This window comes from Chinchilla lanigera, unplaced genomic scaffold, assembly GCF_000276665.1.
Source record: "Chinchilla lanigera isolate Chin_1 unplaced genomic scaffold, ChiLan1.0 scaffold00095, whole genome shotgun sequence".
Taxonomy (NCBI): Eukaryota; Metazoa; Chordata; class Mammalia; order Rodentia; family Chinchillidae; genus Chinchilla; species Chinchilla lanigera.
The window spans coordinates 1,338,356-1,353,822 of NW_004955496.1; the positions used below are offsets into that span (position 1 = coordinate 1,338,356).

A 15,467-nucleotide genomic window follows, 5' to 3' on the forward strand; every position below is an offset into this window, starting at 1 on the left:
TTAGAAGTCCCGGACTCCAGTTCAAGCAAAATGGAAAAATAATTTTTTTCTTCACCCCTCAGGAATGTACTATTTATCAAGTCCCCATTACTTACTTTTCACTTCAAAGAAATAGTAACACTCATAGCACCATCTTCCTAAAAAAAGTAAATAGGATCTTCTCACTTTAATTCGACGAATTAGACGCTTTCTTCACACACCTGGGGCACGCGGAAATGTGCTGTCCGGGTGTCCCGTGGAGGACCTGCCCCAGCTGAAGCCGTGGTGGGCTCGGAGTTCATCTCAGCCCTCCAGCCAAGAGCATGCAAATCCGAGGTGGCCCCGGCCAGTGAGCCGATAGTGCGGCGGGGCAGAGGTCTACCGCGCAGCCAACCCAGCGCCGCTGCAGACGGGAGCTCCCTCCCTTCCCTCCCCTGGGGTGACCTCCACTCACCCTTTTGCGTGTCCCCTGCGAGTCCGCATCCACTCGAGAGCCGCACCTGTGACTTGACCACAGCCGCGTGTTTCCACCTACTTCGTAAATCTGCTGTCACTCATCCGCTGAGCCTGCGCGTGAGTCTCGCGGAGCAGCCCCTCCCACTCGTAGGCTTCGGGTCTCTAAAAGCCCGGTACGGGTGCAGTAATTCTTTTTTTTTTTTTTTGGTACCGGAAATCGAACTCAGGACCTTGCTCTCGCCGGGCAGGCGCTGTGACACTGAGCTAAATCCCCAGCCCCTGGTGCAGTAATTCTGGTTCTTCACACACACTGCACTCCTAACAGCACCATCTCTACATACTGATTTAAATATTTATATTGTCAATTGCATATTTACATATTATGGATTTTCAATATATCTCATTGTATTTAGTAAATATACAGTATTGAAAGGCCTTAGGACTTTTGAAATCGCCCAAACCTCAATAGCGCCACCTGTTGCTACCTAACAGGAACTGCTTACTCACAGGAGGGACAGAGCTTTTGGGGTCAGGTGGCCTTTGTGCTGGTTTCTAATTCGTGTAAGGTTTTCTTACTATGGTCAAATGACCAAAGTTAATACCAAATCACAATTTTCAGTTGGTAAGTACATACAGGCCAGTTTCCCTTTCTCGGAGTTTCGGAGTACAGCAAACACATTTCCCCATATCCCGGCCTCAATTGCTATTACCTTGCTTACTTCTTTTTAGAGTTACCAGTATCTGAGTTTATACACACCTTTCCCGGGAGGGCAGAGATGTTACTCATCTGACTCACTGGCCAGACTTGCAGGGCAGCTGAGAGTAGAGGAGGTTCCTGACACTTTGCATGAGCGACTGATTCTTAATGAACTCCTCCAATTAGGTCCTCTTTGCAAAAGGCATGGGAAGACTCACCTGCGAGTTTACTGTGCATTAAGATCTTAGAAAGAACAAATGAGCCGGCCGTTAGACAGGCAAAGGCTCGGCGCGTCAGGGAACTGAGGCCAGGGCAGAAGGCGCGGAGAGGCCGAGGCGAGGCTGGCACCACATTCTGCTGTGCTCAGGACACGCAGCACCGAGGATGAGAGCCAGAGGCCTGCAACGTCCAGTCCCTTTCCCAGCCGCGGCACCCGTCACCCGCCTGCCCCTGGGGCCCAACACCCCACGCCCATGTCTCGGGAGCACTTTCAGTCCACGCATGCTGGGGGAGCGCTGCTCCTGGTGTGGCCAGGAAGCAGGGAAGGCCGGGGTGGGGAGGGAGATAAACACTTCCAGGTCAGGCCACAGGGGCCAGGCTCTTCACCCCAGCTAACAGCTCGCCAGCTACAGGCCCCCAGCATCCAGTGGCCTTCCAAAAGCCCCACCAGTGAGCGCGAGGCTCCTGGGGACACCTGACACAGACACGTGGCGCGACACGGACATGTGGTGTGACACAGACACGTGCAACAAGGACACGCGCTGTGACAAGAACACACGCTGCGACACAGACACGCTGCAACACGGGCACACGCTGCGACATGGGTACACACTGCGACACGGGCACATGCTGTGACGTGGACACACTGCGATGACCCTCAAGTATTTGCGGGAACAGAGCTGCTACCTACAAGGCATCCTGCCAAGGGCACCGTGGGGCCTGGGGCACCCCAAGCAGCTACAGCAGGTCCCGAGACGGGGCTGGATGGTGTCCAGACCAAAGGTTAATGCGATCAGTTAAAAACACAAAAGGGGTTAAGTAGAAAAAGTATTTATTTCTGCTCCTTTTATCCATTTACTGTGGAGGAAACAGTCTGCACGCACGTCTGAGACACAGTATGACCGTGCACGCCGACTGCAGGCAGAGCACCATCGGCGAAGGGATCGGCTGGCCAGAGCTCTCGGCCACAGAATCTGCTTCCTGCTGTTACATTCATTTCTAGAAATCAGAAACGGCATCTCCAAAAATGCTGAGGGCCTTGTAAAAAATAACCACTTTATTCAATATTGCAGTTTAAGAAGTTTAAGAATGTTTTCTTGAACAAATGAAAGACTGAGAAGAAAATGCCACTTGACATCACATCAGAATGGGTCAGCAGAAAAAAAAATACTGTGATAAACTTGTCTCTGATATCAAAAGCTTCTAGTCCGAGTTTTAAACACCTCCTGTGTTTTCGCCAGTACTTCCTCATGGCTGCCCTTCATCTCTTCTCACGTTTCACAGGAGAGGACTCGTACAGCCTTTGACGCTTCAACAGGAGCGAATCCGCTGATTTCTTCTCCAAAGGCGCTAACCCATCAGGTAGCCCCTGCCAAAACATTTACACACACAGCAAGTGAAAAGGAAGCAACATTTTAAAATGTCCAAATTTTAAGATGATTCAAGTAACAATCCAAAAAATGTAACTGTGTTCCTTATTAAGGTTCATATTTATCTTGCCCTCTTCATTCCAGCAAATAAAGTACTAGGACTCAGCTCTATCACTCTTCTCACTCAAAGAGATAATGTTACAAAGCAAATTCAAGGGCTGAACGAATTTACAGTGAATATTTGAATTTTAAAAAGTTAATTAAGGCCGGGGGTGGTGGCACAAGCCTGTAATTCCAGCACTAGGAAGGCTGAGGCAGGAGGACTGCTATGAATTTGAGACCAGCCTAGACTACATAGCGAGCTCAAGGACAGCCTGAACTGCATAGCAAGACCATGTCTCAAAAAACCACAAAGAAAAAAAAAAAAAAAAACAGTCCCCTTTAGATTCTCAAAATTACAACCACCAAACCTCTGTATGGAAACAAACTGCTCTGGGTGGCCAAAAGCCCTAATCACCAGAGGAAGCAGAGGATGAGTAGCTCCTGCCTGGGAGCCTTTGGGTCCCCAAGACAGCAGCAGGGCTGGCCACATCTCCATTCTCTCAGGAAAAGTGACAGTGGCCAGGGCCTTCTGTGGAGCACCTAAGAGCTCCTTTTGTTACATGCAAGCGCCAGCGCTAACATCTTTTTTAAACAAAAGCAGCAAACGTGGTGTTACAAAGGTCCCAGCCTTTCCTTCAAAAAAAATCCTTGCTATCTACCAAGAATCTGCAGAACCAGAGAAAAAGCAGAAGTGCACAGAACTGTGATATCGGCATGGAGAGATTTCACATGGTGCTTCCTGGGCCAGAGGCCTTGGGTGTGCCCGGCCTAGGGACCCCTCCACCCTGAGTGACAGAGTCCTGTGCGGCACTGAAACAGCTGCGCGGGCCGCTACTGTGGCCCATCAGTGCTTGGCCAACGTCTGCACCAGCATCAGCCGCCACTCTCCATCTGTAGGACGGAGACTGAGAACCACCTTCTATCACCAAGCCTCCCTCGGTGCCCGGCACAGAGCAAACTCGCAGTCTGCTCTTCCTCTCTCCAGCTCCCAGACTCACTGGCGCCCTGGACGCAGACCGGGCAGCCGATGCACCACCAAGCACACATCGTCTGCTGCAGGTCGGTCAGCCCAACCCGCCGCCTCTCCCAGGACCTTCACTGCAACCTCAGTGACCCACTCACTGCAACCTCGCCTCCCGCTACCTGGATGCATGCACCGACCTGACGCCCCGTGTGTACTCCCACTGTCCACAGGAGACTTTCACAGCTGAGCTTCACAACCTAAAGAAAGCTCCAGAAGGTCTCCAGCAAGCATCCCTCACATCCACACCAGGCACAGGAAGGCACTCTGCAGACAGCTGGAGCTGGCGGAGGACTCTGCAGCCCATGAGTGAGGGCTCTGGACCTCTATCCTGCCCCAGTCACCCCTGGGGTTCTTGCCCAGAACCACTGTGTGACTGCTTAGTTACTGAAGCCCGCAGACCCCTGGTAACTACACCAAGATGGAAAAGAATAGTTGGGCTGACACTCCCTATTCCAAGCCGCTAAACTCACATCCAGTCCTACCTTCAGAAAAACTGAGGGGAGGCTAAGAAGCACTCTTACACCTAAAAGACTCCATGTTAGAGAAAAGAGCAAATAAATGAATACCATCTAGTGTTTCCTGGTAGGAAACAAATGCGTTCAAGCCATGTACGGTGACTCATGCCTATAATCCCAGCACTTGGGAGACTGAGGAAGAACGTTTTCCATGAATTCAAGGCCAGCCTGGGCTACATACATAGTAAGACCCTGTTTCAAAAAACTAAACACAAACAAACGTGTCAAAACACATTTACTGTGGTTTCTTCTGGCATCACTTAGATCCTTCTCATACAGCCCAGGAAATTTCATAATCTCTAATTATCATATTCAGGCCTGTGAGAAATTCCAAGCAAGTATTATGGATAAATACAATCATAAAGCCAGGGCATGATGGCACACACCTGTGATCCCAGTACTGAGGAGGCTGAGGCAGGAGGATCACGGCAAGTACAAGGCCAGCCTGGGCTACATAGTGTGTTCAAGGACAGCCTGAACTACATAGCAAGACTCTGTCTCAAAAAAACAAAACAAAACAAAACAAAATCATAAAATAAACATACCAAGAACTCAAAAAGCTAGAGCCAGGAGAAGCACCATGAAGATTTTCTACTTAATCTGTGTTGAATACTCACTGAGTGCCTTTTTGTATTAAGACAGGCATCATGCTAGGTCAGCATAACACAAAAATTTCCCAAAATAGTGCGGCATGCACTATGTCTCATCCTTGTAGAGGTGTGTGAGCGCTAGAGGTGTAGCTCAGTGGCAGAGTATTCCCGAGCATGTGCGAGACCTGGGTTCAATCCCCACCAATACACTGTGCAAAACAAATGTTATTCTCATGCGCAGCTGAGGAGGGAGACTGCAGGACTGTAGGAGCCAGGAAGTGGTCTGCTCAGAACCTCGAGGTCAGCACTGAAACACAGGTCTCCTCACCCTGCCCAACCACCTTCTCCGATGGGTCCAAACACAGAAACCTCACTTTCTTCTTTTACAAACAGGAATAGCTGACTCATTTATTTTCAAACCTGTGGCCCAAATCCAGCCTGAAAAACAGAACTTTGAGGATCCTGTTTGTCTTTGAAATAAAAATGCATTAACATTAAATGTGATGGCACGTAACACCTCCCCATTTACTCTCGACATTATTAACCTCAGCCAACAGCTCTGGAATCTGAGGCCTCGAGTACTGCGACATGGCCAGCGCACAGCCTGCTGGATCCCTCCCTTCCTCCACCACTCGCGGTTGCAGCAGCTGTGCACTGTTTCATGAGCATCTCTCTCATTTGCTAGGAAACGAAGCTCTGATTCAAGATTTTACTCGCTGGGGAAAAAAAAACCCAACTGCCAGGCTCTAAAGCTTTAACCTTTGGGACTACCGCTCCAAATCTAGAAGCCTCCCACCCGCCTGGCAGGGTGGTGACCAGGCAGGCAGCTGAGCTCTCCTGGGGCTGGGACTGACCTGAAAGGCAACACAGAGGGTGGAGGAGGGAGGAGCACCCTGGGTATCAGCTCTGTCCTATTTGCACAGAGGGAGGTATGAAGGTTAAACACAAACTCCCTTGTCTGCTCAAGATGTCACATGCACAGCCTGAAGGTAATTTATACAGTATTTTTGATAATTTTGCGCAGGAAACATAATTTCATGGTGTGGAATTTCCCATTTGTGGCTCCAAAGCACTGCTCAAACTTTCCAATTCTGGATTTCAGACGAGGAACTCAACCTACACAACATTCAAAGAGCGGCAGCAGTAAATGGATTAAAAATCTCTCCTACCATGACTGGAGTTCACCAAAAGATACTTCAAAGACAAAAAAAAAAAAAAAAAAAAAATCTTTTAAACTACCCCAGCAGCAATGATTGCATTTCCTTCTGCTCTCATGCAGGGATGGCACCGGGGAGACCTACTGATCTCAATGTTGCTCAATGAGCAAGTCTCTAGCTCTTCATTTCCCTTTTTTCAAGTGAGCGGTAAAGTAAATCTATGATTTCATTCTCCAAGTAACCATCTTACCAATTTCTAACAAAAGTTAAACTGTGAATTATACAAAGCATTGCAGGACTTACGGCAGTTTCATTCTCATGAATACTCTGGCCATGAAAAAGCTCAACAGGACACAGACAAATCCAATGAACAGAAGAAGAAATCTGTTGAGCTTCGGAATATTTGGTGCGTTGGATCGGTCCAAGATGATGAAACCCAGCCCCCCCATGGTGAACAGGAAGCTGGAGGCCAGGCCTTCCATGATGTACTGTCCATTCACCCTGCAACAGAAGGACCACAGCAAGACAAGTGAGCGCTTCCAGAAAAATGCACACCTCCCTTCAACTGGAGCTTTTAGTTCTCTTTAAGCTTAAGTATCTTACGCTAACTTTCTATTCTTATCCTTAAGACTATTTATAATAAGTTCTCTGGATAACCATCTGCTCATTTCAACAAACAGTTACTGAGAAATCGGGTATCAATATCAAACACAGCTCCAAGTTCTGGAATACAACAATGAACAAAGACAGAAGTTTTCATGTAGCTATGTGTAAAAATAAAAAGGTTTAAAAGATCAACACAACTGTCTACATAAAATCAGTATGTGCGTTTTAATTAACTTACAAGTCAATTATTTTATGTGTATGAACTCTTTACCAAAAACTTTACCTTTTAAAAGTTATAAATCTGAATGTCTATTATAAATTTTAAATTAATTTTGAATTGACTGGAAATGTTTCTTAAATTTCGTCATAATAAACTTCCTGTTTCCACAGAAAATATTTTAAAAACAAGCGCTCTTTACTAAGGCCCCCTGATCTCTGCAAGAAGTTCAGGAACCTATAAACTCATATAATCATATGCAAATTGTGGTTTTATACATATCTATATATATCATTTTTCCAAAAATACAAAGCTTCTGTCAAGTTTTCAGAGCTTAGGGACCTCAAAAAATAACTTCTCCACTAAAGAGATAGCTATAGGTATTATAAACAAGGTATAAGATGTAGTCTACATTAACTAAGTGTTTTCATTCAAAACCCAATATATGCACCCTAAAAGGGGACAGTAAGAAAGGGCTCCTGTCAGGCTGGACACGGTGGAGGCTGAGACGGGGATGTTGCGAGTTCCAGGCTGGCCCAGGCTTCCAATGGGCTCTGGAAAGCAACAGGGAACCACACCACCCTGGAATAGTGTTTCGTTGTTGAAACAGAACTTTTAAGCCTCAAAAATTATTTTCCCACGTAATGTGTAGCACAGGGCTCCACTGTCTTGTTTTCTTAAATGCCCACAGAATAAATGTCATAAGGGCTGGGGACACACGCAGTGGTAGAGGCCTGGCTAGAATGCCCAAGGCCCCAGGCTCTGTCCCCAGCACCTAAATAAATACTTTGGTCACTGGTCTGTGTCACTTGCTCAACTCAGCTACTAAGGCTTGAAAACAGCCATATACTATATAATGAACATGCCTAATTCCAGCAAAATTTATTTATAAGAACAAATAAATAAATAAAAAGCCTAGTTTGCTGCGCCCCAGCAGAGCCTATACATGTACTTTAAACTGACACCTTCCCTTTAAACTGCTGGCGTGATGATCACTGGGAAAAACCAACTTTCTAGTAAAGGAATACAGCACTTGGCTTCCACTTGTGCCGCTGTAGAAGTCCACACTTTAAAACAACTGTTTTCTAAATGTAGATGGAGCCTGTGGGTTTTACCGTATTTTTATAAGGAGGCCCACCCCAACAACCTTCCTTCCCGCCACCAACCATTAAAAAGCTGTCTTTCACCTGTAGGCCAAGAAAGCTACCGGCCTCTGATGCCCGTGCTCGTCGGTCATGGAGCCAACGCTCGGCGGCTCCACGATAACATCATAAATGATTCCTGCAAGGAAGAACAGAGGACTGATCAGTCTGGTTTCCCAATTTTTAAAAGTGGAATTATAGTTTTCATTGTCTCTAAAGGGTCACTTACACTTAAACAGGGCTACTTTTATTGTATTCCACAGTCAAATGTGGTCCGACTAACCTAAGCTTGGATGAGCCATTCAGGCAGGCAACTTGATGTTTTAGAATGACTTTCAAAACAATACCACCTCTGAAAGAGATACCAGTTTCACAAAGGAAATATACTCGGTGACATCACTAATACTCAAAAATGACTCCGCAATAAGGGAGATTTAACACTGAAGGGTCTACCTCCATTCAAAAACATTCTCCACATCCTTCTATAACCTGATAGACAACTACAATGTAGAGAAACTTTCTTGTTCAAACATAAAAGCAAGGAGACATTTTAAAAACATAGCATCTGGCAGTCTGGCAATCTAGCAACTCACAATCACTAATGTTAAGGCCCAACACTGCACCATGTGTCATTAACATTAATATCCACTGACATCCCCCCTGGTCTCCAACACCCTTCCAGCTTTTCCTTTTGTTTTTGTTTTTTATTTGAGACAGGGTCTTGCTGTTGTAGTTCAGGCTAAGCCTTGGACTCACTATGTAGCCCAGGCTGGCCTTGGGCTCTCTGGTGCTCCTCCTGACAGCCTCCCCCAGTGCTGGGTTTGCTGGGGTTACAGGTGCACAACACCACACCCAGTTTCTTCCAGCTTTTCTTAAGCATAGCAGGACTGTGCCTCCCTCACTCCAGCCTGGGGAACAGACACACAGGAACTCCCTTATCTCCTTCCCAGCTAACGTACAAATCCCAAGCGCCTGCCCTCCACTCAGAGACAGTGGGGATGATGGTGCACACCTGTAATCCCAGCATCTGGCAAGCTAAGGCAGGAGGGTTGCAGGTTGGAGGCCTAGGCTGAACAAGCAAGGCAGACTATGTCTCAAAATACTTTAAAAAGGGCTAGGGAGGCAGCTCAGTGCAAAGGCCCTAGGTTCAACCCCCAGCACTTCCCCTGCCAAAAAAAAGAAAACGCAGAACAAGAACTCTCCTGTCACTGTGGGGTCCCTTCTGCAGTGATGAAAACTCCACTCCCTCCTGCTCTCTCAGAGGCTTTATCCTTCTCGATACCGATTCTCTCTCCTGTTTTCAGGTCCTTCTTCCCTACAGCAATCCCAGTGACTTCACAATCTTCATAAAACATTAGCTGGGAAGGAGATAGGGGAGTTCCTGTTTTGTCTATTCGCCAGGCTGGAGTGAGGGAGACACAGTCCTGCTATGCTTAAGAAAAGCATAAGAAACTAGGTGTGGTGGTGCATACCTGTAACCCCAGCAAACCCAGCAGTCTGGGAGGCCGAGGCAGGAGGATCACCAGAGTCCAAGGCCAGCCTGGCTACATAGTGAGTCCAAGGCCAGCCTGAACCACAACAGCAAGACCCTGTCTCAAAAAAAAACAAAACCTCTGGTTTCTACACCTCCTTTCTAAAGGCACCCAGACTTCCTTCTGGAAAAAAATGAAGCAGGCTTTCCCTTCCTTCATCACCTCACTCCAGCACAGGTTCTCCACCAGACAGCGCTCCTGCTTGCTCTCCTGCTCACTCACCAATCACCTCGGATTGCCAAGTTCATGGATATTTTTCAGATCTCACCTGAGGCGGCTTCCCAACAGTCTCAAGACAGTTTACTTACCCAATTTGCTTGAAAAATACGCTCCTCTTAAGGCTTTTATGACACCCCTCTCTCGTGTTTTTGAGCTACCTTTCTAGCTAAGCCTCTTTCTCTAAAACCATCAGTTCTACAAAATCATTAAGCTAGAGTTCCTCCAGGCTTGATGTGTGCCATTCTCCACGGTCCGTGCCATTCTCCACATTTGCTCCCTAACTACACATTGCTTATTTATGAAAGCACACTCACAGTTCTGTGTTTGTTTGTTTTTGAGACAGCGTCTCACTATATAGTATAGCCTGGCCTTCAACTTGCTATGTAGCCCAGGCAAGCCTTGAACTCACAGCAATCCTCCTGCCTCAGCTTCCCGAGTGCTGGGATTACAGGCATGCACCTCCATGCCAGGCTTCACTCAGTTTTTACAAGAGACTCCTTTCCAGCAGCCAAACTGATTACTTGTACAAGACACACCTCATGGTCTTGACCACTACTAAAGGGTGTCCTTTCTACCTTTCCCCTATTGCTAGGGCTGAGAATCCCCCATTACAATCACCAACAGAGCAAAACTGGTTAGGAGGGAAATTTAGGCTTCAAGCAGGAAAGGCATTTGCAGATGACTCTCCTATTCATTCAAAGCAAAGCCACGTGCATTTCAGATTTCATTTATTCAGCAGTAGCTCTTAATGTCCTGAGCAAATATTAACGCTAATGCAACGCTATTACCTTCCCAACATGAAAGACATTTAAAATGCAATCTACTTAAAAGAACGTAAGTTATCACTATGGGGGGGGGTGTTAAAAAAAGTGGAACCACTTCTGCTAATCTGTAAAACTTTATCATCTCTGAACTAAGTCCAACACTTTGCAAAACGTAAAAGTACAGGAGTGCAGTCCTGAGCAAATCTTGGAATTAGGCTTCAATGGGTGGCGGCTCGGAAAGTCTGCATCTGACTGCCAACTCAGCAGCGGTCAAGCGACGCTCCTTTGCAAATTTCTACTTGAAAAGGTCAGGATACGATATTTAAGACATGTAATAGTAAGACTGGTTTCGGACTTTTTAAAAATTCTCGACTTCTGCCCTCTAAAAAACAATACCTTCTGCAAACCTCATCTCCAGCTTCAAATACGTAATAATTAAACCGTGATTTCGGAAAATTCTATTCCGATTTACTGCAGTTCAAACCAAAAGCCGCGAGACCCTCAGATGTGAGCTCACAGCCACCTCGGGGTTGTCAGATCCCTCCCGCGGCTGCACAGCCGGCGGGTAAGCAGAAGTCGGAAAGTCCCGCACGCTCCTGGGCAGCGGCGCCAGCAGCCCGAGCCCAGACCTGACTTTCCCGAGACCTCCGCAGACGATGAATGGGACGTGAAAAGCAACGACTGAGGCTCGGGAGACTGCCGCAACTCTGCGACGCGAGGCCACGAGAGCAGGAAAGGCAGAGAAGCGAGCACGCGAGCGCTCTCCAGGGCACGCGAACCCGGGCGCGAACACCCGGGACCCCGGACCCGCGGCCGGGAAGGGACGAGCCCCAGCCCAGCCCAGCCCAGCCCAGCCCAGCCCAGCCCAGCCCGGCCCGGCCGGCCTCCCGTTACCTCCGGTGATGAGGAAGTAGGACACCACCACCAGGGCGTACACCGTCATGGCGGACGGCATGTGCACCCACGGAGGCTTCTTCAGCTTCAGGTTGGGACATTCGAGAACTAGGAACGGGACGCGGTACAAAGTCTCCATTTCGGCGGCCGCAGCGCCTGCCGGGGCCTGCAGCCCCAAGCGCAGCCGGAAACCGGCCCGCCCTCTGCACGGCCCGCGCATGCGCCAGCAGGCGACAGGCAGGTCCAGAAAGCTCAGGAATAGATTTTTTCTGCTCACAGAAGAAACGGAGGAACAACGTAGAACAGCTAAATGATATAATGAAATCTATGTATTACTTAATATTTTCAGTCTTAAATTTGAGGAAAGATATGGGTTTGTTGACAATGGCTAGGCTGGCTATTATATACCTTCAGGGACCTGTGAGGTCTCCGACGTGGCCAAGCCAGACAAGCGCAGGGAACCGGATCTAACTGAGCCCCGCCCCATTTGCTGACGCAAGACGTGGACGTTGATTGGACACCGGGTTCTCCAGGTTAACGGAGCAGGCAGATGAATGGGAACCTTTGCAAAAAGTTCGTTTCTAGGTATTGGCGGTTCTTCTAAGGAAGAAGAAAACCCTAAATCACTGAGTTTTTAACTCCCTTCTTTAAGGATGATGACAATAATAACGGTTGTTAAAAATTACTAAGATAATATGTTATCAATATTTTTTTTTAAATCCAGCCCAGATCTATCGCATGTATCAACGCGACCTCTCCTCAGAGATATCTTGAAGCTGATACCTGGCATGACCAAAATACTATACTCAGTATTGTAACTTGTTCTCCTTCCAACTTTCCTCTTCGGTTAGCAAATGGTAAAATCATTCAGACTCAAAATCTTTTAAACTATCCTCATTTCTCTGTTTAACTACCCTCAGCATCCAAAACATCAGTAGGTCTTTTTAGCCGTACTGCTAAAACATCTTTTAATTTTTCTTCTGTCACTCTAGGGTGAGCCATCAGTTCTTATCCGGGTTACATTTACCGTCCAAATGGACAAAATGCAGAACAATTAGTCTTTGGGGATAGCCAAAGAGCCTAAAGGTCTGTTTTCTGTTTTGTTTTTTATGTAATCCATGAGGGTTCTACAAATGTCACTTTTGGAGTAGGAGTTTAAAGTGACTTATTAGATAAATCCAGGCCAGACAGACTTTTTTTTTTCTGACTTGAGACAGACACCTTGAACTGATCTATATTTTTTGTTGGTTTTCTTGTTAATGAGCAGTGAGCCATAGATTTTTACAGGATGCCATGGGTAGGTTCTGCACTTTTAATCAGTTCATAACTCAATTATTGAGAAGTGATTTGAAGACTATGATAACAGAAATCACAGGCAACAAAAAAGTTGACAAATGGGACCGCCAATTTGTAACAGGTGCATTCTCTGTAACATGTGAGATATTCCCTCTAGGGTAAAGGGTAGTTGCTTCATCTGACTGGTTTTTCAACAAAAAAAAAAGACAAATAGTGCTTAGAGAACCATTTGGGATTTTGGAGGCAACATATACGGCATTTGGTGATACTATTTTGACCTGTTTAACAAGTGATCCAATAAACTGCTAGTTTTGAGTGGCAACTGCAACAAGCAATGGCTCTTGGCACTTGGGCCATTTGATTTACCAGGTCCCATACAGACAAGGATGTCTGTAGAGCTTATGACAGCACCAGTAGATGAACCACAGCACAAAACTCTAGGCTTTTGGAGCAAACCTATGCCATCCTGTAGTTTCTGACTTGCTGCTGAGCCTTAATGGAGACTGTGGACCATGCCCAATGAGTTTCCATAAAATCTGAACTATCCATCCTATTTGGCATTGTGGTTAAAACCTATCAACTCATAGTAACCTATCAATCAACTCATAATAACCTGTCAACTCATAATAAATGTTGGTATCCACAGCAGTAGTCCATCATCAAATGAGTGTTATGCACAAGACCAAGTAGGGCTTTAAAGTATACATATGCTGTATGAGAAGTAGTTCAGGTGGACATGGCCTACATTTCTGACACATTGCCTCTGCTTTTCCAGCCTATATATATCATGGACAGGGACCTAAGACTAGTTGACTATAGAAGAAAAAGGCAGGGATCTTCCAGTATGCTTGTCCTACCTAAAAGAAGATGGCATTGCACTACAGCCTCACTTTGGGGGAGAAATAGGTGAGCCTAGGAGGAGAAATCTTCTCAGCAGACAGAAGTTTAGAATGGTACCTGTGTCTTGGTTACTTTTCTCTCATTGCTGAAACAAAATATCTGATGCCAAAAATTAAGGTAGGAAAGGTTTATTTACCTTACAGTTTGTGGAAGTTTCAGTCCATACTTGGCTGGCTCCAAGGCAGAGTGGCACATGGCAGAGGCCAACAGTTCAAGGTGGTGGAAAACAGCAAAAGCAACAAGAGCAAAAGGGGGAAAAGCAGCAAGCAGCCTCTTTCCCTCACTTACATTGTATGCAAACTACCTGCCCCAGGGAAGGTGTAGCACTCACACCCATAATCCTGACATTGGACCATGAATCAATCATAAACTCTAGAAGCCCGCCCCATGACTGCATGAGGCTTTGGGGGGTCATCTAGACACACGCTGTAACAACCTGCTTGTTCATTTTGCTTGCAAGGAGTGATGTGAAGAGTTGAAGGTCTACAATAATTGATGGGTAGTAGCTAAGCATTCAGCTGGATGGTCAGGGAACTAGAAGGAATGCATTTGGACAGTTGATGAGGAGGTCTTAAGGATAGCCACATGAGCAGACTCATTGTGTGGGTACAGGGTGTGAAGATAATGTGTGAATGCTCACTAAGGAATGGTCTTTGTGGAGGAGGATGTTCATAATCAGGTTGGCAAGATGCAGATGTTAACTTCTTTCCCCACCCATTTCTGTTCTTGCCAACATGTCCACAGGCAACACAGTCATGGCGGGGACAGAGGGTTGTATGCCTCTCACTCACCCACGCTAACTGGGCTGGAGCCACTGTTGTGTGCTGTTAGGGTTGATACACTGTGTCAACTTGGGGAGTCTAGAGGTTTGGCTAAGTGACTCAGCAGGAAGCCAGGGCGCTTACTTTGTATACATCCTGAGCCTGTGGAAGAGGAGGGCATGGAGATTATGGGAGAGCTACATGCTGCTTAGCTGGGGGTGGCCTGTTTACAGTGTAAGTGAGGGAAAGAGGTTGCTTGCCGCGATTCCTCCCTTTTGCTCTGGCTGCTTTGCTGTTCGGCTGCCATTCCCCCCTTTGCTCTTGTTGCTTTGCTACCTTCTGCCTCAGAGCCAGCCAAGTATGGACTGAAACCTCCACAAACTGTAAGCCAAATAAACCTTTCCTTCCTTCATTTTGGGCGTTGGGTATTTTGTCTCAGCAACAAGAGAAAAGTAACCAAGACATGTGCTAAACAGTAGAGATTGGCAGTGAGCCCATGGTGTGGTGTCACTCTTCAGGAGGATGAGCCAACTACCGGGGCAGGCTAACTACATAGGACAAGACCCAGTAGGTGCTTGGCTCTTACTGAATTAGACACTTAGATTTCTCACCCACACACTGCTCCCAAAATCACTATTCTGTGGACTTAGGAAATCCCTTATTCATCATTGTGGTGTATCACACAGCACTGCTTCTGGCCAAGGAACTCATTTGACAGCTACGAGTTGTGGCAATTGGTTCATGTCCATAAATTCACTGGTCTCAGTATGTGTGCTACTACCTATAAGCAGTTACTTTTCATGGTTACATGGCTTTTTGAAAATTCAGTGTTGTACTTTGGGGTTTACAAGGGAAAAGAATGTAATACAGGACACATATTTTATAAGATTACTTTATAATAGTCACCAAAAAAATAATATACAAGGAGAGTGCAGGAAATCTGTCCACACACTAAAGACCAAAGAATCCATTGAGGGCCTGAATCCCACAGTAATGTCCTGCTTGAGTCCAGCTGAAGACTTAGAGC

General features: G+C 46.6%; 1 protein-coding gene across 1 annotated transcript; it reads right to left on the reverse strand.

Moving 5' to 3' along the window:
* Positions 1–2,166: 2,166 nt before the first annotated feature.
* On the reverse strand, positions 2,167–11,705 carry Ostc (oligosaccharyltransferase complex subunit (non-catalytic)). The gene is made up of 4 exons (XM_005406195.2): positions 11,484–11,705; positions 8,120–8,213; positions 6,413–6,610; positions 2,167–2,720 (listed from the first exon to the last, which is right to left on the reverse strand). Exons 1-4 carry the CDS (start codon positions 11,701–11,703, stop codon positions 2,702–2,704), a joined length of 531 nt encoding a protein of 176 aa, XP_005406252.1. The 5' UTR covers positions 11,704–11,705; the 3' UTR covers positions 2,167–2,701.
* Between the last annotated feature and the right edge of the window lie 3,762 nt (positions 11,706–15,467).